The following is a 25,832-nucleotide window of genomic DNA, read 5'->3' as shown; positions in this document are numbered from 1 at the left end:
ATCTCAACTTAAAGAATGACTGGGTGAAACAGCAAATTATAAAAACAATTAATAATTTCATCCAAGATAATGACAACACTGAGACATCATACCAAAATCTGTGGGATGCAGCTAAAGCAGTAATAAGGGGAATTTTTATATCTTTAGAGGCTTATTTGAAGAAAATAGAGAAACAGAAGATTAACAAATTGGGCTTACAACTTAAAAGGCTAGAAAAAGACCAAATTAAAAACCCCCAACCAAAAATTAAACTTGAAATACAAAAATTAAAAGGAGAAATCAATAATATTGAAAGTAAAAAAACTATTGAATTAATAAATAAAACCAAGAGTTGGTTTTATGAAAAAGCCAATAAAATAGATAAACCTTTGGTAAATCTGATCAGAAAAAAGAAAGAGGAAAATCAAATTGTTAGTCTTACAAATGAAAAGGGGGATCTTTCCACCAATGAAGAGGAAATTAGAGAAATAATAAGGAGTTACTTTGCCCAACTTTATGCCAATAAATTTGATAACTTAAGTGAAATGGATGACTTCCTCCAAAAATATAGGCTTCCTAGATTAACAGAGGAGGAAATAAATTGCTTAAATAGTCCCATTTCAGAAAAAGAAATAGAACAAGCTATTAATCAACTCCCTAGGAAAAAATCCCCAGGACCAGATGGATTAACATGTGAATTTTACCAAACATTTAAAGAACAATTAGCCCCAATGCTATATAAACTATTTGAAAAAATAGGGAATGAAAGAGTCCTACCAAACTCCTTTTATGACACAGACATGGTACTGAAACCTAAACCAGGTCGATCAAAAACTGAGAAAGAAAATTAAAGACCAATTTCCTTAATGAATATTGATGCTAAAATCTTAAATAAGATATTAGCAAAAAGACTTCAGAAAATCATCCCCAGGATAATACACTATGATCAAGTAGGATTCATACCAGGAATGCAGGGCTGGTTTAATATTAGGAAAACTATTAGTATAATTGACCATATTAATAATCAAATTAATAAAAACCATATCATCATCTCAATAGATGCAGAAAAAGCATTTGACAAAATCCAACATCCATTCCTACTAAAAACTCTTGAGAGTATAGGAATAAATGGATTATTCCTTAGAATAATCAGGAGCATATATTTAAGACCGTCAGTAAGCATAATATGCAATAGAAATAAACTGCAACCTTTCCCAGTAAAATCAGGAGTGAAACAAGGTTGCCCACTATCACCATTACTATTCAATATAGTACTAGAAACGCTAGCCTTGGCAATAAGAGCCGAGAAAGAGATTCAAGGAATTAGAGTAGGAAATGAGGAAATCAAACTATCACTCTTTGCAGATGACATGATGGTATACTTAGAGAACCCCAAAGACTCTGCTAAAAAGCTATTAGAAATAATTCAGAATTTTAGCAAAGTGGCAGGATACAAAATAAATCCACATAAATCCTCAGCATTCTTATATATCAACAAAATGCAACAGCAAGAGATACAAAGAGAAATTCCATTCCAAACAAATGTTGAGAGTATAAAGTATTTGGGAATCCATCTACCAAAGAATAGTCAGGAATTATATGAGAAAAATTACAAAACACTTGCCAAAAAAATAAAGTCAGATTTAAATAATTGGAAAGACATTCAGTGCTCTTGGATAGGCCGAGCAAATATAATAAAGATGACAATACTCCCCAAACTAATCTATTTATTTAGTGCTATACCAATCAGACTCCCAATAAACTATTTTAATGACCTAGAAAAAATAACAACAAAATTCATATGGAAGAATAAAAGGTCAAGAATTGCAAGGGAACTAATGAAAAAAAACTCAGAGGAAGGTGGTCTAAGTGTACCTGATCTAAAGCTATATTATATAGCAGCAGTCACCAAAACCATTTGGTACTGGCTAAGAAATAGAACGGTAGATCAGTGGAACAGATTAGATACAAAGGACAAAAAAGGGTACATCTATAGCAATCTAATCTTTGACAAACCCAAAGATAACAACATTAGGCACAAAAATTCATTATTCGGAAAAAACTGTTGGGAAAACTGGAAACTAGTATGGCAGAAATTAGATATGGGTCCACACTTAACACCATATACCAAGATAAAATCAAAATGGGTCCATGATTTAGGCATAAAGAATGAGATAATAAATAGATTAGAGGAACAGAGAATAGTCTACCTCTCAGACCTGTGAAGGAGGAAAGAATTTATGACCAGAGGAGAACTAGAGATCATTATTGATCACAAAATAGAAGATTTTGATTACACCAAACTAAAAAGTTTCTGTACAAACAATACTAATGCAAACAAGATTAGAAGGGAAGTAACAAATTGGGAAAATATTTTTAAAAGTAAAGGTTCTGACAAAGGTCTCATTTCCAAAATATATAGAGAATTGACCCTGATTTATAGGAAACCAAACCATTCTCCAATTGATAAATGGTCAAGGGATATGAACAGACAATTCTCAGATGATGAAATTGAAATTATTTCCACTCATATGAAAGAGTGTTCCAAATCACTACTGATCAGAGAAATGCAAATTAAGACAACTCTGAGATACCACTACACATCTTAGTCAGATTAGCTAAGATGACAGGAACAAATAATGATGAATGTTGGAGGGGATGTGGGAAAACTGGGACACTGATACATTGTTGGTGGAGTTGTGAAAGTATCCAGCCATTCTGGAGAGCAATTTGGAACTATGCCCAAAAAGTTATCAAACAGTGCATACCCTTTGACTCAGCATTGCTGTTATTGGGATTATATCCCAAAGAAATACCAAAGAGCGGAAAGGGACCTGTATGTGCCAAAATGTTTGTGGCAGCTCTTTTTGTTGTAGCTAGAAACTGGAAGTTGAATGGATGTCCATCAATTGGAGAATAGTTGGGTAAATGATGGTATATGAAGGTTATGGAATATTATTGCTCTGTAAGAAATGACCAGCAGGAGGAATACAGAGAGGCTTGGAGAAACTTACATCAACTAATGCTGAGTGAAATGAACAGAACCAGAAGATTGCTGTACACTTCAATGATGTATGAAGAGGTATTCTGATGGAAATCTTCAACATAAAGAAGATCCAACTCACTTCCAGTTGATCAATGATGGACAGAAATAACTACACCCAGAGAAGGAACACTGGGAAGTGAATGTAAATTGTTAGCACTACTGTCTATCTACCCAGGTTACTTATATCTTCAGAAGCTAATACTTAATGTGCAACAAGAAAATGGTATTTACACACATATATTGTATCTAGGTTATATTGTAACACATGTAAAATGTATGGGATTACCTGTCATCGGGGGGAGGGAATGGAGGGAGGGAGGGGATAATTTGGAAAAATGAATAAAAAAAAACTAATATGTATAAAGTACAAGTATGAAAAGCATCATTTCTCTGTTTAACACATCAACATTGATAAAGCTTTTAGAATAAAAGAAAATATAAACAAACAAAAAAAAAAAGAAATCAAACCATTCTCCAATTGATAAATGGTCAAAGGATATGGACAAACAATTCTCAGATGATGAAATATAAACTATATCCACTCATATGAAAGAGTGTTCCAAATCACTACTGATCAGAGAAATGCAAATTAAGACACCTCTTACATACCACTACACACCTATCAGATTGGCTAAGATGACAGGAACAAATAATGATGAATGTTGGAGGGGTTGTGGGAAAACTGGGACACTGATGCATTGTTGGTGGAGTTGTGAAAGAATCTGGCCATTCTGAACAATTTGGAACTATGCCCCAAAAGTTATTTAACTGTGCATATATCCTTTGATCCAGCAGTGTTTCTACTGGGCTTATATCCCAAAGAAATACTAAAGAGGGGAAAGGGACCTGTATGTGCCAAAATGTTTGTGGCAGCTCTTTTTGTAGTGGCTAGAAACTGGAAGATGAAAGAATGCTCATGAATTGGAGAATGGTTGGGTAAATTATGGTATATGAATGTTATGGAATATCATTGCTCTGTAACAAATGACCAGCAGGATAAATACAGATAGGTTTGGAGAGACCTACATGAACTGATGCTGAGTGAAATGAGCATAACCAGAAGATCACTATACACTTCAACAACAATACTATATGAAGATATATTCTGATGGAAGTGGATATCTTCAACATAAAGAAGATCCAACTTACTTCCAGTTGATCAATGATGGACAGAAACAACTACACCCTGAGAAGGAACACTGGGAAGCGAATGTAAACTGTTAGCACTACTGTCTTTCTATCCAGGTTACTTATACCTTCGGAATCCAATTCTTAACGTGCAACAAGAAAATTGGATTTACACACATATATTGTATCTAGGTTATACTGTAACACATTTAATATGTATGGGATTGCCTGTCATCTAGGGGAGGGAGTAGAAGGAGGGATGGGAATATTTGGAAAAATGAATACAAGGAATAATGTTATAAAACAAATTACTCATGCATATTTACTGTCAAAAAATTTTATAATTATAAAATTAATAAAAAATAAAATAAAAAAAGAGAAATGGAAAGATTTTTTTTAAGGACCCAAAATCTTCCCGAAACAAACAACAAAAATCATTTAAGGAAATAAATATATATATATACATATATAAACACATATATGCACATGTCTACATATATAAATACTATTCAGTATTTATAGACAATTTTGTGTATATACACACATGTCTGTACCCATGTATGTACATATAAATATATATATATATGTGTGTTTGTGTGTGTGTGTATACATTGTTCCACTAAAGATGGTAATATGTGCCTCATATTGTGTATCCATGTACACACTTATTAACATGCACACATGAAAAATATATCTGCAGGGGCAGCTGGGTGACACAGTAGATAGAGCATCAGCCCTGACATCAGGAGAACCTGAGTTCAAAACTGGCCTCAGACTCAACACTTCCTAGCTGTGTTCCATTGGGCAAGTCACTTAATCCCAATTGCCTCAGCAAAAAAAAAAATCTGTATACAAGTATATTATAGGTATGTGTAAACACTTATATGCGTATTACATATACAGATATAATGCTACATGTATGTGTATATCATGTTCCAAGACATGGAATACTATTGTTCCTTCATTAGGATCACCTAGGAATGAATGGAAAAGCCTGCAATGAATATGAAAATGGTTCCAACATATCATATATTAAGAGTTATGTACAGTGAACAGTATAAATGAAGACTGTATAACAAGGAAAAAATATAGACCTCTCATATAGCAAGACAAAGAGACAACCAAAGGATAGTTCAACTATTCCATTGGTATCCATCCATTCAAAGTCAAGAAAATATGAGGAATGTCCTTAATGTATTGAGTAGATTCCCTATGGATAAATCAAGGGAAGTCAAGGATAAGAACTGAAAATGATCAGCAAACTTACATGAGCTCTGATTGGCATTATTGAAGAGAATGTCACATTGATATGATCATAGATTTGTCGATACTATTTTTCCAAAATGATTTGAAAACTAAGTTAAAGGAATATGTTTGTCTACCCTGGTTTCTTCAAAACAAGGCAATTAAAATTAATAATAATGCAGGCTACATTCACATTCAATAAAAGAATAGGTTTTCATGGAACAATTTCTCATCGCCTCTGGCCCAAGAAATAATTTAAGCTTTCTTGTCTACTAACAGTACCATTCATTATTATGGTTAATTTCAGTAACCAGCAAAGGCAGATGGTAATGGAAAATTAGAAACAGAATGGACTCTCAGAAGCTGATCCTTATCTGGAGAATGTCCATGGAATTCTATACAGAAAGATGGCCGTCTGGAATCCCCAGCCAAAAAAACATCCTGGAAAAAGGTAAACAGAATGCCTCATGTAAAGATTGTTGTTCGAATAGAAGACACAGCACTCTAGGAAATAGCCAACAGATGTCACATTTCTGAAAGTAGTAGGAGGGAAGCCAAGTTTTAAAAAAGAAACTAACAGTCATAAAATAGAAGACAATTTGCCTGTAGATTGACTTGTTTTAATACCTGTAAGCTGCTCTCATCACGAATCTCTTGTTTCCTGAATAAGCAGGCAATAGTAGTGAAATGAAACACAAAGTAGACAGAAGCCATCATACTAAAATGAACCAACAAATACTTCAGAGTTCAGAAAAATCAGACGTTTCCATGTTCTCTCAGAATGAATGGTTTACTAGGAGCTTTAACTTACATGCTTCTGTAGAGGTGCTTAAGTTCCTATTAAGGAAATAACTTTGGGGGCCCCATTGGAACATTTAATTTTAGAAAAATGTAGCCTATATTGTCTTCATTTTTAAAAGCTTGGGACTTCAATGACTTTTTCAGTGGTTGAGACAGGCAGTAATTGCACATCTTTTTATCTGTTTTGTTTTTCTTCCAAAAGTTTATTGGTTTTTGCATTTTTGTACTAAATTTCCAAATAGATTATCTTTCTCACACATTAAAATAAATGTTATTTTTGTAAAAGTACTACCTTCTAATGACAAATTTGAAGAGAAATGAGACTAAGAATCACAAAATTTCAGAATTAAAAGGACAGCTGAAGTAGCCTTCTGTGCCAACCGCCAATTGAAAAATACTCCCGGCTACTAAATTCCTGACTAGTGTTCAACCATATATTGCTAGAAGACGCCCAGTAATGCAGGAACTTACTTTTTACTATTCAGGGCAAGTCATTCCATTTGGGGCTAATTCTAAATATCAAAAAATTTGGGCTTCTCCCTGTTTTCAAACCTCTATTTACCTCTATTATTCTTCTCATTGCAGCTAATTCTGATCTCTGGGACCAATCAAAAGAATATAGGATAAATATAAAATATAATATTGAAAAGTCAAAATAATGCAGATTAAATATTTCTTTCACATTTCCATCCATTGTTTTTTATTTATTTTTTTATAATATTATCCCTTGTATTCATTTTTTCCAAATTATCCCCTCCCTCCCTCCACTCCCTTCCCCCGATGACAGGTAATCCCTTACATTTTACATGTGTTACAATATAACCTAGATACAATATATGTGTGTAAATACCATTTTCTTGTTGCACATTAAGTATTAGCTTCCGAAGGTATAAGTAACCTGGGTAGATAGACAGTAGTGCTAACAAATTACATTCACTTCCCAGTGTTCCTTCTCTGGGTGTAGTTATTTCTGTCCATCATTGATCAACTGGAAGTGAGTTGGATCTTCTTTATGTTGAAGATATCCACTTCCAACAGAATACCTCTTCATACAGCATTGAAGTGTACAGCGATCTTCTGGTTCTGTTCATTTCACTCAGCATCAGTTGATGTAAGTCTCTCCAAGCCTCTCTGTATTCCTCCTGCTGGTCATTTCTTACAGAGCAATAATATTCCATAACCTTCATATACCATAATTTACCCAACCATTCTCCAATTGATGGGCATCCATTCAACTTCCAGTTTCTAGCTACAACAAAAAGAGCTGCCACAAACATTTTGGTACATACAGGTCCCTTTCCGCTCTTTAGTATTTCTTTGGGATATAATCCCAATAACAGCAATGCTGGGTCAAAGGGTATGCACTGTTTGATAACTTTTTGGGCATAGTTCCAAATTGCTCTCCAGAATGGCTGGATTCTTTCACAACTCCACCAACAATGTATCAGTGTCCCAGTTTTCCCACATCCCCTCCAACATTCATCATTATTTGTTCCTGTCATCTTAGCTTATCTGACTAAGATGTGTAGTGGTATCTCAGAGTTGTCTTAATTTGCATTTCTCTGATCAATAGTGATTTGGAACACTCTTTCATATGAGCGGAAATAGTTTCAATTTCATCATCTGAGAATTGTCTGTTCATATCCCTTGACCATTTATCAATTGGAGAATGGTTTGATTTCTTATAAATTAGGGTCAGTTCTCTATATATTTTGGAAATGAGGCCTTTATCAGAACCTTTACTTTTAAAAATATTTTCCCAATTTGTTACTTCCCTTCTAATCTTGTTTGCATTAGTATTGTTTGTACAGAAACTTTTTAGTTTGGTGTAATCAAAATCTTCTATTTTGTGATCAATAATGATCTCTAGTTCTCCTCTGGTCATAAATTCCTTCCTCCTCCACAGGTCTGAGAGCTATACTATCCTCTGTTCCTCTAATCTATTTATTATCTCACTCTTCCTGCCTAAATCATGGACCCATTTTGATTTTATCTTGGTATATGGTGTTAAGTGTGGACCCATATCTAATTTCTGCCATACTAATTTCCAGTTTTCCCAACAGTTTTTTCTGAATAATGAATTTTTGTCCCTAATGTTGGTATCTTTGGGTTTGTCAAAGATTAGATTGCTATAGATGTACCCTTTTTTGTCCTTTGTATCTAATCTGTTCCACTGATCTACCGGTCTATTTCTTAGCCAGTACCAAATGGTTTTGGTGACTGCTGCTATATAATATAGCTTTAGATCAAGTACACTTAGACCACCTTCCTCTGACTTTTTTTTTTCATTAGTTCCCTTGCAATTCTCGACCTTTTATTCTTCCATTTCCATCCATTATTGTGTGGCCCATTTCTCTTATACTAAATACATAACCTAATCTCATATGGTGTGAACGTAACTAATATATTTCAACTTTTTTGGTGGTCTTCTAAATGATTGTGAACTTATCAATATGATGAGGTCAGGGGAGCAATTCCCAGTTTGAAATAAACATCTGACAAATTCACAATGGCTATTCTTTTTGCCAAAAAATAGGTTTATTTAGGGGAAAAGGTTACAGATAGAATGAAGAGGTAAAATTAGCACTAGAAATGACAAATATAAAATAGAGTTAGGAAAGCAACAGGATTACCAAGAAAAGGAGTTTGGAAGAGTCCATTAAAGGAATATGCCATGAGCTCTGGGTATGGTATTGATTGGTGGGTTAGATCCATAGAAGATTTTAGCAGACTAACCAAAGTTAGATATAAATAAGGAGAAAGATGTCATTAGAGGGAAGACATTAAGAGAGAGTATCTCATAGCAAGCTTAGTGCTGTAAAGAACTTAGCAAAGATCTTCATGATGACCAGATCTTTTACAGGGAAAATATAGCCCTGGGGATTTCCTAGGGGTGTACCAAGGATGAATTTGGTAACCAAGAGAGAGAGAGAGATCAAGGAAGAGTCAGATGGAATATCTGGCAGATCATGTCCCAGACCTGTTTAAAAGATACACTAATCAATATCTCAAAGGTTTTTAAAAATACTTAGAAGTTTTGAGGAATAGAGAATGGAGGCTGATAAAGAGTTCCATCCTCACAATCATTTTATACCAATAGAATAGTCTGGGACGTGATTATGCCAGATTATAGCAAATTGGGCTTCTTCCCAACTCCCTTACTCCCTTACTATTCCAAGGAGTGGAGAGAGAAATACCAAACAAGGTCTAGAGATGTTGAATAGCAATGATACAGTTAATTTAATAATGATCAGAATTAAGTCAAAATTGAGATTTGATCCCAGGTCTCCTGATTCCAAGTTAATCACTCTTTTCCAAATAACTCAACTGCCATCCATATAAATTTCCATTCATTCATCATTTCCTGAGAGCCTACTACTGGAGGGTTCTGTGCTAAATGCTGAGAACAATGTGTCACATAATGAAGCACTGGGATTGGTATTGAACAACTCTAATCTCCTGTTTTTATTCTCAACTGACAGTTTGGATTATGTCATTTTGTCGAACTCTTTATAAGAGAGATAGCAGCAGGTACTTGATTTTTTTAGTAAGTAGAAGCAGGTCAAATATTTTTGCAAGGTGGGTATTTTTCTTTTAAATACCTCCAGGTAATTTGCAAGTGCAGGTATTTCAATATTCACATGTCTCATGTGCACCATTTGGTTTACAGTCTTCTGATTGCTATCTTGTGGTGAATTGTTCTGTTTATAGCTTTAAAATTGCTATCTGGGTGACAGTCTTCTGTTCCTAATCTTCAGATGGTTGTCTAGTGGCTTTGCTCCCCATGGTTTATCATGCAGCTTGGAAAGATTGTGGAGGGGAAGAAAATTAACTAACTATGCACCTGCTTGGTATACAGTTTTATTACTGTAACCTGTGTTATGATATGCATCTTGGGGCTTGAGGTTGAAACGCCTTTAAAATATAGATTTTGTAAGAAATGTGTAAAAGTAATGCTTGTAGGAAGAAAATATTGTGAGTCTCGGTGATTTTAGAAAACTGCTTAGGAAAGAGTTGAAAGACTTTCAATTTTGATTTTAACTTTAGCCTCTTGCCTTCCATTTCCTCACATCCTCAGAACCTCCATCTCTTTCTTCCCCTCTTATTGTCATTATTTTAATTGAAGTACTGATATTGTATTAGAGTCATTACTGTGGGCATCTCAGAAAAACAGAATTTTTCCCATAGTTATTTAGCATGTAAAAAAGGTAGGAAATTAACTAACTTATTTGTTAAATAGTTGTGTGATAAGGTGCTTCAGCTCTGATGGAGTTACTAGTGCCTTTTAGTTATCATTATCATCTTTCTTAACTTGTTTCAAGTTCATACTCATTTTTTATGCAGTCAATATACCAATTTAAGGCACAGGGTAGTCTGTAAACTAGTTTTAAGAAAACCACAAGTTTTACGTGGGGATAACAGACATGAAGAGAAACAAAGTCTCCCTTAGAGGCAGCCCTCTATGGTCCAATTCACTCCTCTTGGTTAACTGCCTCTTCATGCTGAAGGCAAAGAGAAATGTGGAAATCTTCTTGATCTAGAGAAAAAAGCTAGGGGAAAGGTATTAAGATCACTGCTGTCAAAATGGCTTTTGTGGGTTTTTTGTTTGTTTGTTTGTTTGTTTTGTTTTGTTTTGTTTTGTTTTTCTCCTAAGACTGAGCTCAAATTTTTCTTGGGTGGGAGCCTATATCTTTTATCTTTCTGAGATTATGTTCTATTTGCAATATATACAATCAGTCCAACTATATGAACATATAAGTTTTCTCAAAAATCACCACAGCTATTCAACACTGGGTGATAAAAATCATAAGGCTTATAGGGAAAATGGACTTGGATGTAAAACATCCAAAAACTTTGTCAGTGAAATACACAAAAAGATAGGAATCTAATAAAATGGTAGCATGACTTTATACGTGTCAAATGGTTAAGAAATACATAAATAGTAGCTATGCCTGTAGCCTAAGGCTGCTTTTCTCCCTGTGCTCAACTTTCTTTGAGGTAGTACTGGCAAAGTTCTGCTTGAGTTGGGAAGGGTATAACTTGAGACTGGTGACCATCATAGAAAGAAGTGGTAATGGTGGGGTGGTTGGACCAACCTTACTCTGTCCATAGCTCCTGCCTACACCTGAAGACATGCAATGGATATTGTGTCTTCCCTTCATAAAGACCTGAAGTTGATGTGTCTTTAGAAGGGTTGTAGTTTATAGGTTATTGTGAAATAGTATAATTTTCTGCTTTCTCTTTGTTTCTCACAGAAGAAATTGGGCAGAAGCAAACTTGAAATTTGTGTGATACTCAGAATATTTCCTAAGATATCAATTATATCCTAGCTTCTAAATATTTCTCTGACTTTGGACACTGCCTCTCTGAGTTTGTCATCTGAGATACATAATTCATATTTTGTTTAATTTCATTTATATTAATTTAAAATTATATTTCAGACAGATTCATAGAATGAAAAAGTAGAACAGTTTTCAGATTGTTCAGCTGGGATGATCAGAGTGTAATCAGGCAAAGAAGGTCATATTCTAAGATTTCTTTAAACAAGTAAGGTTCTTACCCAAGATCCAAAGCTAGAACTCGGGAAAGAACTAAAATAGAGTGTGGTTTTCTAAAGCCCCTTACTCCTTACAATTCTGAGACTTTGAAAGCTAAAATAGTTAAATGCCCTTTACATGAGGATTTGTAGTGGGGAGCATGGTTACTAACTTTACTATGAGTTTAAAGTGTTAATATGCTCTCCCAAATTAATGATAAAAACACAGAGGGATGTATGTGTGTGTGTATATATATGTGTGTGTGTGTGTGTGTGTGTGTGTGTGTGTGTGTGTGTGTGTGTGTGTATAGACACCTATATAGTTTCATTAATTAGTCTAGGCAAGTTTCTTAACCCCAATTATCTTGAGGCAATTAATAACTAATGAAATATTAAGGCTAACTCTTTCTCCAAGGTAGAAGAGAGGGAAAAGCAAGGGGTGAACTGTAATGAGGAGGTATAGGATTTCTTTGCTTTTTAACAAGGTTTGAATCAACATTTCCCCTTGCTTTCCTTTATATCTGTGCCTACTTAATTGCCATCTCACTTTCCCCTCCTCACCCTTAGTAGACATTCTGGCTAACACATAAAGTTAGCCTAATATTTTTTTTTGTTGAATCTAGTTATCCATAGATTAGAAAATAATACTAAAATGAATTCTCCTTTTCTCTCTCTGTGTGTATTTCTTTTTAATTTTCCCTTCCAAAGAAACTAACAGAAAATAATTAGCAGGCTACTGTAGGTGATATGCATGAGTAGGCATATTGATAAAAGATTAAAAAAAAAAAAACATATGGCCAGCACACTTCAAACCACCAAAGAATTCCTTTTGAATTGGGAGAATAATTAAAGGAATGCACAGAAGTGGACACAAATGAACCCATATTCACAAATCCAGAATGAATCCTCTATCTCCCCAAACTGCTTAGAAATTTCAAGCACACAAAGTGACATTTGTTTCATATTTTATTGAATTTCATTTATATTAAATTAAAAATATATTTCTGACAGATTCATGTAACAAAAAAGCAGAACAGTTTTCAAATTGTTCAGCTGGATGATCAGAGTGGAATGAGGCAAAGCAGGTCACATTGTACAATTGCCTTAAACAAGTGAAGCTCTTACCCAAGATCCAAAAGATGGAACTTGAGAAAGAACTGAAATAGAGCCTAAATCACACAAATTAATGATACTGGTTCTCCCTCATTCTCAAACAACAATGGGAGGGGGAAGGAAAAGGGAAACCTGTGGGGCATTTTTTTTGTTTTGTTTTTGTTTTTTTGAGGAAAAAATAAAAGGGGGAAATTATACTAAAATATATACCTAATATTAAAAAGTTAGTACATGTTAAGTGCATAATCCTTTATAGCTGAAATAGAAAAAAAAGTTAAAAGAACATTACACCACACACAATTGGCATATCCTATTGTGTAAGCAAATGCAGAAATTTGAACACGTCACAATAGTGCTAAACACAGAATCACACAGAATGTCGAAATGATACCTTCCAACCAAAAAGAAAAAAAAATCACAAGTCATTACTTATATACAAATCAACCCTAAAGACAATTATGTTCCAATTAAAGATGTCCACAAAAGAAAATAAAAGCAACATTATCCTTATTTACAAATGCAACTAGCCATGTCTTTTAACAAGCTATAAAAATACTATTCACATTTTCAAAGTAACATACAGTAGTAGTTTTTTTTTTATTTCAAAAAAAGAGGCAGCTAACTTTGAATGTAGGGCTGTAAATGAAATACGGATTTCTTACCCAAAAAGGTGCTGTTGCTACATCTCTGTTCCTTGAAGATACTTCATAAGAGTGAGGGCTATTTTATGTTGACAAGTTCAGAACATTAGAAAATGAGTACATATGGATAAGATATCCCCAGCCTTTTAGGTAATGTCTCATCTTTATTACTTAAATGGATCTCACTATAAAGGCTTTCAGGAGAGAATGGGGGTGGTTATTTAGAAGAAAAAACTAAGAGTATTTTGTTTGTGCTATGGATTGGCCTTCAAGTTGATATCATTCTCTTTTGTTGGAGTCAATGTAAGGGATAGGGATCTAATCCTACCAAAATAGTTTAAAGGATGTAACTGTAACATGCAAAAACATTGGGCAACTAGTACATACAGCATGGAGATGTGGACACCAGCTTTTGGTGGGGTGCACATTCAAAGTTAGCTGCCTACACACAGCTGCTCAGTTTAATAATCGACCCATTTAACAGCAGTACCAGTTTATGCTACATATTTCATAGTACCTTACTTTAAAAGAATAGCTTACATATCTACACTTAGAAAATAATGTTCCCAGTTGGGAATTGTGGCAATCCCAAAAGGTGTCAGTCTTCAGAGTGCTATGGTTTGGGTATTGTTTCTTCACTCCCTCTTCAAGCTCCTGAGAGATCAGGAAGCTCTAGGGCAAGTGAATCTCTCTTCAGGAAAAACAAGGGAGTATATGCAAACCCTATTTGTTGAAAACACTATAAATCAAAGTTGAAAACTGGATTTATGTCATAGGAAATAGAAAAAAAGACTTCTGGGTTAGGGAGAAATATCTGTGCATTAGAAAGGGAAATAAGAGTTATGACAAAATGGTTTGAGACATGGTGACTGTTGCTTCCAGGTATGAAAATATGTTTCCTTGTTTTGTTACTTTTTTAAAAAATGACTTTGTAGAAAAAAAGAAACACTTTTGATTATTGGCATAAGGCTCACTGGAGCATTAAAAGAGAACCTGCCTTGAAAGAATAAAGGTAGGGGAAAATGATATACTATCCCAAAGTATGAATTTTGATCATATAGCAAGATGACAAAAGCACTAGAAGATGCTTCAAAGTGGTACACTTCTTATCTTTTTCTTCAAAAAATGTTATTCCATTAGACTATTTTGAAAGATTTAAAATAATATAGCACTATAAAATTTGAGGCCTGGAAGTAAAAAAAAATAGAAAAATAATGCTTGGAAAATGAATACTAATTGTTGCTTTAAAAAAATCAAATCTTCAATTATCTTTTTTTTAATGGGAAATTAAATTTCAAAATGTTGTGTGTGTATGTTATATGTCTTCATAAGGGTTGCAAGATTCATTGAAGACCAGCCTCTCATCCAACATTAATATGCATAAGACATGATATGTGAATCTATCCTTTTGGGAAAACTTATGTAGATAAACAGAGTAACTGTGGAATTCTTGGTGAAATGCTAAAAACAAGCCAACAAAACAACTAAAAAACCCAACAATTAACAAAATCCCTAAACCATGGCCAAAGTACTTGGCTTCATAATGCAGAATTCATTCTTGTGTTTGTGGGGACAGCTTAGATCAGTATTTCACAAAGTGAGGTACAAGACCTTAAGGGCCCACTATGGCTTATAAGGGATCAATCATCAGGGCTCCAGGATGGCATCAAGAAAGGAATCACGAAATAGTTGGTGAGAAAGTGAGCAGAAGATGGGCAGTGGTTTCAAGAACAATGGGAACCAAGGTTGATGTTTTGCTCTGAGTCACAGGATGGTATAAAAAAAGGGTTTGTGAGAATAAAAATTTACAATCAGCTCCATCAATTTGGCTATCAGGAAATGGTGTGTTTTTTTTTTTTTTTGTTTGTTTGTTTATATGTTCTTATTTTTAGTGAAAAAGAAGCTTTAAAACTGAAGACCAAATGATTCCTTAATAGAAATAATTTCTGTGATTTTTAATAAGTTGATCATTTACTTACCAAATTAATTTTAGAAAAAAGTGAATTCCAGAGTAAGCCTGGGGAAATAAAACTGACTTTTCCATATAAAATAGAAGTTTAGAATCTCTATTAACTCATGACTCTGGGGAAAAAAAATTTGTTCCGCCCAAAGTATTACCATTGTCAAGGGACAAAGAAGGACATGTATGTGGATGCATGTGAGAGGAAGATGCCCTGTTTTTATCACTGTTCTATTAAAATAAATGAGGATGTCTGTACCTTCTGCAATTTTATGAAATATTTTCTTTTAATCAAAAGACATAGAACAGCCGGCAGTGTTAACATATAATTTCTCATAGAAACAGAAGGGTTTCTGACCTGAGAGACTATACACAGCAGATGTCAGGTTTGATGCTATAGAAGTATACGTTTACTGAGGTACCTCTGGGGCTGAACCATTTGCATTTTCTTATCTAATAGGAAAGAGATGGTCCCATTGCAATATTAGTTATAGTAAGGACTCGGTTTCTTTGCTATTCATCTTTTTTTAAATGATGCTTTCAGCTAATCAACATCTATCCAGTGTCATTTTTTGCCTGAGCAACTGGCTCAACATCCTCCTCATGTACATCTCCCCTGGGTGCTGGGTTGTTCTCCAATTGGATGTGCATCAACATGCATGCATACTCAAATAGTTTTTGTGAGAAGCTTTCCATTTCAGAAAACTGAGGAGAACAAACATTTCCAATAATGCAAACTGTGAGTTATCAATTCACTATCTGGTATTCAAGCCAATTGAAATGTAAAGAGTGGTCTATTATATTTCATTGTCTTGTTTCTTTTTATTTTTGAGAAGAGTGCAATTATAGTTCACTCAGATAATAACATACATATTTCATTAACAGGTCTTAGGAAAAAGAAACAAAGTATGTGAGGGAGTGAAATTACCACACACACACACACACACACACACACACACACACACACACACACACATGCTATCTCTATTTCCCAACACACTAAATGAAAGAAAAAAATATATATTTTTTAATTGTAAATGAAGCTTGGTTAGTGATTAAAGCTCATTTTTATTTGAGATGGTGATACATTCTCTTCCCTAATCCCTTAACTGGCTTTACATGATATTAAATAAAAAGAGAAAAATCTAAAGAGAGGTTTAAAAACAAAAACAGTCAAAAACATTTATTTCAGTGTCTGAAGGTATCTTTTAGTATGCCATCTTAAAAAAAAAAGAACCATAACAGAAAAACTCCATGAAACAAGTTGTTATTGATGGATTTGGCTCTTTAAATAGCTCTCAATGCTCTATCCAGAAAGCAAGGATTCTGATGGCAGTTTGTTTGTTTGTGTTCAACCAACCCTAAATTTCTCCCTCTGCACCTACTTTTTGTTATCAAGTATTCTGGGGTTAGTTATTTTGTTTGGTTTACTTGTCCAGTGCTCAGAGGAAATGTTTTCCTCTTCCAGTGCCAGAGCAGAGCTGCTCATGAGTTTTCATGACTATTTCCTCTTAATGCCTTATGACTGAATAAAATAGTTTAATAAGCAACAATTACCACAGAATAAATAATTCAAGTTTTGAAAGAAGAATTAGATAGCTCCAGAGCAAACTTGTATTTACATCTTTTCCTATAGAAGTTAAGGGGAAACAATTTGTTCACTCTCAACAAAAGCAGTTAGATGATCCAGCTTCATTTAGCAGCTAAGACCTTGAAGTCTTTTTCCTTGATTTACTCCAATAATAACAATAACAATAACAATAATAATAATAATAATAATGCACCTCTCTAAACATAAATCCTTCCTTCCTTAAAACATATATATATATATATATATATATATGTATATATATATATATATATATATATATATATATATATATATATGTATATATATATATATATATATATATATATATATATATATATATATATATATATATATATATATATTTTAAAATGGGACTCTTTTCTATCTTATACTTTGCAATCTATCTGTGCAATGACTGATGTTGAATCCTCTTGCCCTTTTGGTCATTTATATTGAAAGAGATGAAACACTCAACTTTGACTTTCATTTTTAATACTTTGACTAAATTTCACTCAATTTTATTTATTGTATTAAAGAAGCTGACTGGAAAAATAGTTCAACTTCTGGCCTGACATAAATTCTCTTTATGCCATCAGGAATGCCAGGATAAAAATGTCTCCATGGGAAAAACACACACACACATATGTATACACAAACCTTTTTGAGATGCTTCCGTAGGCACAGGGACCTAAATCAGTTTAGGAGTTTATATCTCACTATCTAAGAGCTACTTAACTATATTAATAACCAACATATCTTCAAAGCTTTTCATTTCCTGAAATGTGATTTCCCAAGGTAGGTTTATCTACAAACAAGGTTGGTAGATTTGAAAAGTTCACTCACTTGAAATTTACTTTAAGATATCACAAATTTACATAAGTGAACTGAAAGTTCCCATTAGTAAAATCATCCTCTGGCATCTGATCCTCTGGAGAACAACCTAGATCCCTACTGCAGTTTTTTGTTTGTTTGTTTGTTTGTTTTGTTTTGTTTTGTTTTTTTGTTTTGTTTTGTTTTGTTTTATGTTTGGCTCTACTAGCCAAAAGCCACCATCTTGGAAAGGACTGAAATATTTTCATTCTCTTCCTAACATATCACATCCAGTTACCTTTCTTAGAAAATAACATGAATATCCCTAGTATAATTAAGGGAGAATAATCAGAGCTATTTGGCTCAATCTGAATTACACAGTATACTATTGATCCATATACTACTGGAACCTAATCTGAGCCATAAGGATCAGATCTTTTTTTATTGTTGCAGTGGAATTAGTTCCCAGAAACCACTTACCTATCACCTCAGCAGAACCTTCATTTACTGCCCTAAGTAACTGTTTTCTTCATCATTTTTCATGATAACCAAGTATTATTGTAGTAAATACTTTGTAAATATTATACAGACAGCATTTTTTAAAATAGGAGAAATAAGGAAAGTATCGTCATTACTGACTACCTGGAGACAGAATGGATTTTTTTAAAAAGTATATTAGAAACCTATATGATGAAGTCTCTTTGTTTAAGAGATCCATTTAAATGAATGAATGGGCTGAAGGCTATTGATATGTCCCTAGTAAACCCTGAATTATTGAGGATTCCCTCATTTTACTTCTTTTCTCCAGAAAGCCACTCTAATTGCTGGTGCTATTCTAGAAGAATTGATATTCCTCCCTTGGCATTGTTTCTCTTTTCCATGGCTTGGCAAGACTTCCTTCTTCTGACTGTTCTTTTTCTGGAGTCTATGGCTAAAGTCCCCTAATTACCTCTAGCATTTCTATTAGTAGAGCTGATTTCTTGGTGACAAAGCTGTTAAGACTAGCTCTGAGTCCTCTTGAGTTTGTCTGCTCAGTAGTCCAATTTATGTAGGGTTTCCATATCACTCTAGCCTAGTTCATAATGCAATGGTAGCACTTAATGTAATTGGTAGCAGCATCTTGATTACCCTTGCTCTATGAATGAAATCACAAGGTACACTTTCCAAATTACAGAGGACAAAAAAATCATCTCTGTTAACAGTCCCTGAATGATAAGAGTCCAACAAGAATATGTACAAATAAAAGAACTCAATGACCACTCTAAGGCAATTTACTCTTACAAACTATATAAAAAATGGCCTTTACTTTTGGGGTTTCCCCAAACCGCCTCTAAAAGGTCAGTGATTGTTTTCAATGAAATTGCTTAAATATAGATTTTAGATTTTAATTTATCTCTAAGTATGTTTATCTTAGGTAGAATTTATTCTTTTCTACTCACACCCCAAAAAAGAACATTTCTAGTGCATTTGAAGCTCTTATTCTTGCCACTAAGCCCATCACCATCTCACAACTAGTTAGCGTTAAAATTCACAATGGTACCATGGAAATGTTTTCCAAATTAGAGGTACTGTAATGGTTAAATAAAACTGAACTCATACAAAAGTTTGTCAGTGTGTCAGAAAATAAAATCAAAGCTTGGAAAAAGCATCATGATCATTTATAGTTTTTATAATCCTGATTCCTCTGAGCCATGCATGTCTGTATGTTTTTAACCTTCTACATACTATACCACCTTATGTGCTAGAGTTAATTTCTAATTCAACAACTATAATCTTAATACTAGACACTTCATGGACTTCAGCTCAGGTCTTGCTCATTTCAATTTCCTTCATATGGAGGATGTGGACTGGGTGACCTTTCTCCATACATCTTTGAATGTCACAGGTGTACTTGGCCCTCCCGTAATCCTTGGATACTGTTCCAAGGATGCGATTTACTTGGTTTGGCATTTCCACAGTCTTTCTTCCTCATTATTCTTTTAAAAAACATATTTAAATAATTTGAATTTGCTGGTCACTTCCATATTGCTTCTTTCAAAATCCAGAAGAGTTCAGAATGAGAACAAATAAAATCATAGCTTAAGTGCAAACTACATTCCTCAGCATTTTGCCAGGTATGTAAGCTCATCCAATCCAGTGTTTTCCTTCCAGTTTAAAAAATTACTCAATGGGCCACCCCTGAAAAATATCAGCAGTTTTCATGAACCACATGGAACTGTCTCTTGGTTTCTCTCTTAGACCCAGCACTGCCTACTGATTTTTAACTATTATCAAAAATGAACTGAAGGAGCAGTGAAAGTTTTGGGAAATGTATTTTGTGTATGTGGGTGTCTTATTTATTACAATAAATCATGAAAGCTAGATTTTGTTATATAAATCTTATGTCTTGGCCTCCTTGATAACCTCAAAAAATTGGATACTTGATGTTTTGCCATTTTTTCAGTCCTAAGAGGAATTCTTATTCAAACTATTTTGTTAAAGTATCTCAACATATTTAAAAATGTTAATGATATGTACTGAATTAAAATTTCTACAATTAGAAATAAAAAAGGGACAAAATTGGAGTAGGGACTAAGATGAAGGGATTGGCCAAAGACATGAAATCACAAAATTATTTCTTATAACTTTGATGGAGATTTAAATAGTTATGAAAGCTGAGTTAGCCATTTTCAGTTGCCAGGATAGAAATTGTTACAGAAATTGGATTCTCAATCTCAATTATTATACTATCATATGTGATATAAAAAATTGTCCTTTTCCTAATGGAAACTACATTATGATTTCCAGGAATGCTGAATATGCGCTCATCAGTGCCTGCTGATAGAAACGGACACCACATGACTTTCTCAATGGCATCTGAGTTTTAAAAACCAAGAACTATCTTGACAGCAGGCAACACTGCTGAGTGACATTTACTGGTCCTTCCCTGTCTGTTCTGTTCTCTTGACCTCCCCATGTGGAGAAACCAAAAACAGTTGTGGTCCCTCCTGTCTTTTTCTTTCTTTCATTCATTCTAAGTTTCAAATTAGAACAGCGTGGGACTTTTCATTTTCTCACTGCATCCTTAACAGCTTCTGTTTGGACATCTCAAAAAGACTGGCCTGGAAAGTAGAGGAAGCCCACAAGAGAAAGAGAGGGGGGACCAAAGAGGGATGGGATATAGACACTGGAAAGGAAGGGTCTCTCCACTTGGGGAATACTAAGACCTACACCACCGTGTTTCGGTGTCTGTAGGGTGGAGGAGGCAGCACAGTGCCTGGCTTCAGGGAGAACTCGGAGAGGTATTCAGGATTCTCTGCCACAATAGGCCGGATCCGTCCATTCTGTTTGTAAAAATATTTTGTGCTGTACTCTTGCAGGTAGTCTGGGTGTTGAAGGGTACTCCGAGGAGGAAGGCTGTGGTTCCAATAATCAGGGTTGTCAAAAGCTTTCTTGGCTTTCTCTGGTCCGGGCAGTCCATTGTTCTTCAGGTACTCTGCGTTTCCCAAGGTATTGGCAAAGGTGTTGAGGTACAGTGGCTCATTCACATACTCATCCTCTGCCTTTGGTGGCCCTTTGGAAGGGTTATGATATTCAGGGTTATCCAGGGCTTGCAGGTCACCATTCTTTCGCCGAGAAACAAAAGGGTTCTCTTCCACAGGGTTCAGGTAATCTAAAATACATAAAAAGTCATTGTCAACCTCTGTTTCCTATGTAATGATACTTCTGCTTTATCATGGTTACTATGAAACCCAATGTAATCACAATTGATTCTTTCTCCAAGGAAATCAAAGCTATTGGTTTTATTTTCACGAATTCTTGCAATAACTATTTTGCAGATTACCATCACCATAACAAGAGATGGAAAGGAAGGGAGAGTTAAATGTAATGAGGAAATGATAATAGGCAAGCAGCAGGGCCAGGATTATATTAGGCCTCCTTATTCTGGGAGTACTATTCCTTCCTACTATCTATACTTTCCACTACATTTCTCCAGAACTTAATATTTCCTCTTATTCAGATCTTTTTTTTTTCATCTGAAACTGTTAAAGGACCTTGATTGCTTCAAAAGTCACCCTGAGTTCTAAATCTGTGGTATTATCTTTCTATTTGATTCATTTGAAGAGACCATGAGCAAAAAGAACATTTGTCAAAGACTTTTAGTAGCATATAAAAGTTTCTTAAAGAAGAACTAAGTTTTCAAAAATCAGAATTTTTTTCACATAATTAGAAGGTGTCTAAATGAAAATGTTAAAGCTGTTATTGGATAGATTAATTAGTTTATTCATGGTGTAGGACCTTAAGAAATCACAATGGAATGCTTGAAATATGCTCGGCTATTTAACCTGCATGATATATGCTATTTAAATTTTGGACCAGAATTCATGAATGCTTCAAATGACCAATCTGCACTAACTGAAACACTACATATAAATATAAATAAACAAATATATACATATATATATGTGTGTGTGTATATATATATATATATATATATATATATAATCAAAGAAAATAGATAGGTTAAAAATTCTGTTTCAAAGTCAATTTGAAATTTAATACTAAAAATAATGATTGAGAAACTTGAATGGAGATTTTTATTATAACTAAAGTAAGCTCCAGTTTTGTGTTTGTTTTATTTTGTAGGGAGTGGTCAATGATGGGTTCCCTCACAATATAGGGGTAATTTTAAAATTGAGTATGGAGTAATGTCAGCCCATTTAGTCACAAGCATTGCATCTATGCAATGGTATCCTAGTCTATTTTAGAATATTTTCTACCTTGAAAAGTGTATGTGACCTAGGGGAAAAATGTGATTTATTTTTCTGTTGACAACATGTTATAATGCTTGCATGGTTAAATCTTAATGAAGGTAAAAAAAATAAACTTAATTCAGTTGAGATTGTATTATACTCTTGTTTATCAACTGAAAAAGTTTTGTTATCAAGCTTAAGATGTTTGATTTCTCTTTAACTTTCATATATGTTTATATGTGTGTGTGCACATATGTGTATATATATATATGTATATATGCAAATATAGTATATTTCATAGTAGGATAGAGTACTGAACTTGGGGTCGTAGCACTTGAGTTTAAATTCTCTTGATTGTGTAATTTGCTATTTGTAAGATTTTGAACAAAACTCATCTACATAGGGAAGGGCTTGGTCTCAATTGGACTCTGGGGTTCTTAATCAGTACTTCCAAGATTGTATATACAAAGTCAGAAATGCCTGAAAAAATAGATAACCCAGTTTAAGTTGCCTAAGGGAGCTCAAATTGATAGCATGCAGCAATATCTGATCAAACATTTCAATTTTCAGAAAAAGGAAGAACTCCATTCAATAAAAAAAAAATCAAAATTCTTGATTAGCCTCTTCCCTCCTTAAAGAAAATATTATCCATTCTTTTAAGGATTGTAGAAGTGAATTTCCTGAGCACAAAGTTTAGAATCTTAAATTTTAAAAAAATTTATTTATTTTTAGTTTAGAATCTTAAATTTTAAAAAAATTTATTTATTTTTAAACATATTTAAAAAAATGTATTTTGGGGGCAGCTAGGTGGTATAGTGTGAATAGACCACCAGCCCTGAAGTCAGGAGGACCTGAGTTCAAATATGACCTCAGATACTTAACACTTTCTAGTTGTATGACTCTGGCCAAGTCACTTAACCATAATTGCCTCAGCAATATATATAGATATAGATATAGATATAGATATAGATATAGATATAGATATAGATATAGATATAGATATAGATATAGATATAGATATAGATATAGATATAGATATGGATATAGATAAAGATATAGATACAGATATAGATAGATAGATATAGATATAAATATAAATTTTTTTAAGGAATTAAAATTTCTCATGATAGTACACACAAGTCTGACAGGTCCAGTTATTCTTTGTGAACTTTCTTTTTTCATTGATTTCATTGATATAGTGGCCTCTGGTTGAGAAACTTTCTCTACTGATAGAACCGCCTCTGGATTAAGTGAATTTTGTAAGGTCATTACTACCTTTGTTAATTATCTACTACTTCAACCTGTAAAATAATGCTCTCATTAGAATGAAAAAAATACTTCTACAGTAAAAAGTTTACTGACCAAATCCTTCTCAACTGCCAAGCAAGATAATAGTTCTGAGATACTATCTATTTATATATCTCATCATGATTTTATCGGGATATAGCATATCTGAAAAAAAAATCAACTATTCAATGTTTCTATCTACTATGTATCAGGTATCTTGTATGATTAAGAATGAAATCAACATAACTAAAATATTCTGTCCTAAAGATTCTAATTATACATACCTTGTTTGGGTTTGTCACGCATTGGAGTCATATACCCATCTTCATCCATTTCTCCTCGTGGGCTCCGTTCCGCTGCAAATACTGTGGGGTCAGCACTATATCTTTGGGTACTGCTGTCCTCTTGGACAAGTGGTACCACTTGTTTGCGCAGAGTGCCATTACAACATGTGTCATCAAAAATCTCTGCTGTGGCTCCTTGTACAACGGGGGCTTCAGGGATAATACAGCTGGTGGCCCTGTATGGCAGAGTTACTCCTTGTTCTGTTGCAAAGCCCCCATCTCTATACACAAATTGGTTCTGTGAAAAGCAAAAAAGCATTTTGAGATAGGTTGATGATGAGAATAACAGAAACACCAAGAGCACCAGTGAAATCTTAAAGGCCTATCAAAGCTCTTCTTTCAGGAAAAATAAAGTTACATTTTTTTTTCTTAAATGAGATATAGACTAAAAACACTTGAAATATAATTTTCCTTAAATGATGAATCCTTTATAAAATACCTGATAATGATTCATTATCCATGTTGACTTTTCAACACAACTTAAGCCTGACCTGGCAGAAAAACAAAACAAAAACAAAACCAGCCACATTATATATACTTCTCCCTCAATACCTTATTTGTGGCATGAAGTTAAAATCTTTTCCTGAAAAATAGAGTTGTCAGTGCCTATAGACAATTGTCATTACAAACAGAAGTATGGTGATGTGTTTTAATGTTAAAATTTCCCTGTTTACTGCCTTTTTTTTCTGAGACTCCCATGGCTTTCAATCTCTAGTACTATACTAGAAGGCTTTAGTCAGATTATTACTTTCCACAACATGACATGAAAATTTGGAGCTAAAGCTAGCTCCTTAATTCAAGAGCATAATTTATGAGTTCATGTAAATCAATCAAAAGCTATTGCTGATATATAACATCCCTGAATTCTAAGTTTTCTACTGAGTCCCAGTCTGGGATAAAAAGCATCTACTGTCAGATCCAGATAATAGACTATACAGTATTTTACTCACTGTTGGCAGGGGGAAGGGATGAAAGGATTGGGAAGGATTGGGAAAATTATGGAAGATAAAGGGAGAATAGACATGGAATGTTTAAAAGCCCAAAAGGCCTAAAAGATGAAGGTTGTTTGTGAAATACTTACTCCTGACATGGGGGTGTAGGCAGGAGGAGGGCTGTGTCCAAATTCACTCTAATAGGAAAGAAAAATGGAATGACGGATATAATAAGAGGTCACATGAATGGAAAACAAAAACCACATGAATTGTGTGAATCAATGGAGAACTCATGCACAACAGTGAAGTTGCATAACTGGTGAAATCACATCCTACTCTGGCTATAAGATCGCTAATTTTCTTTGGAAAATCAAATATTTGGACTTAATTCCAGAAAGTGAAAATTTAATCCCAAAATTCAATGTTCAAGGATGACAAATCTAATCATACTATTTTTTCTAATAATTTTGAAAGGGAACAAAGAACATCGAAAAAATATTTTCAAATCTTGATCCCAAACAAGGAAAAATTTCTTTTCTACACAACTCAAGGAAAAAAAAATAAGACTCGTGTGCAAAATCATGATGGTAAAGTAGAAAAATGAGCCTCACACTTGGGTTCCACGTTAAACTGTCATTTAATAGTTGCATAACCCTGGACAATTCAATGATATTCACTAAATAAAA

At 33.9% G+C, this 25,832-nt stretch overlaps 1 protein-coding gene across 6 annotated transcripts in view; it reads right to left on the bottom strand.

Annotated features, from left to right (window-relative positions):
• Positions 1 to 17,372: 17,372 nt before the first annotated feature.
• ERBB4 (erb-b2 receptor tyrosine kinase 4) overlaps positions 17,373 to 25,832 on the bottom strand; it is a 1,327,834-nt gene continuing 1,319,374 nt past the window's right edge. For 4 of the 6 annotated variants that reach the window (XM_074298794.1, XM_074298793.1, XM_074298798.1 and 1 more), the window contains 3 exons: positions 25,296 to 25,343; positions 24,155 to 24,452; positions 17,373 to 21,502 (listed from right to left, as the gene is read on the bottom strand). In XM_074298794.1, the coding sequence (XP_074154895.1) occupies positions 21,057 to 21,502; positions 24,155 to 24,452; positions 25,296 to 25,343 (792 nt within the window). In that variant the 3' untranslated portion in view covers positions 17,373 to 21,056. The remainder of the gene's footprint in view (positions 21,503 to 24,154; positions 24,453 to 25,295; positions 25,344 to 25,832) is intronic. The other 2 variants (XM_074298799.1, XM_074298795.1) reach the window with 1 other exon arrangement.

Source organism: Sminthopsis crassicaudata, chromosome 3 (assembly GCF_048593235.1).
Source record: "Sminthopsis crassicaudata isolate SCR6 chromosome 3, ASM4859323v1, whole genome shotgun sequence".
Classification (NCBI taxonomy): Eukaryota; Metazoa; Chordata; class Mammalia; order Dasyuromorphia; family Dasyuridae; genus Sminthopsis; species Sminthopsis crassicaudata.
Note: the sequence above shows the minus strand (reverse complement) of the source record. Positions and strands in the feature narration are given on the sequence as shown.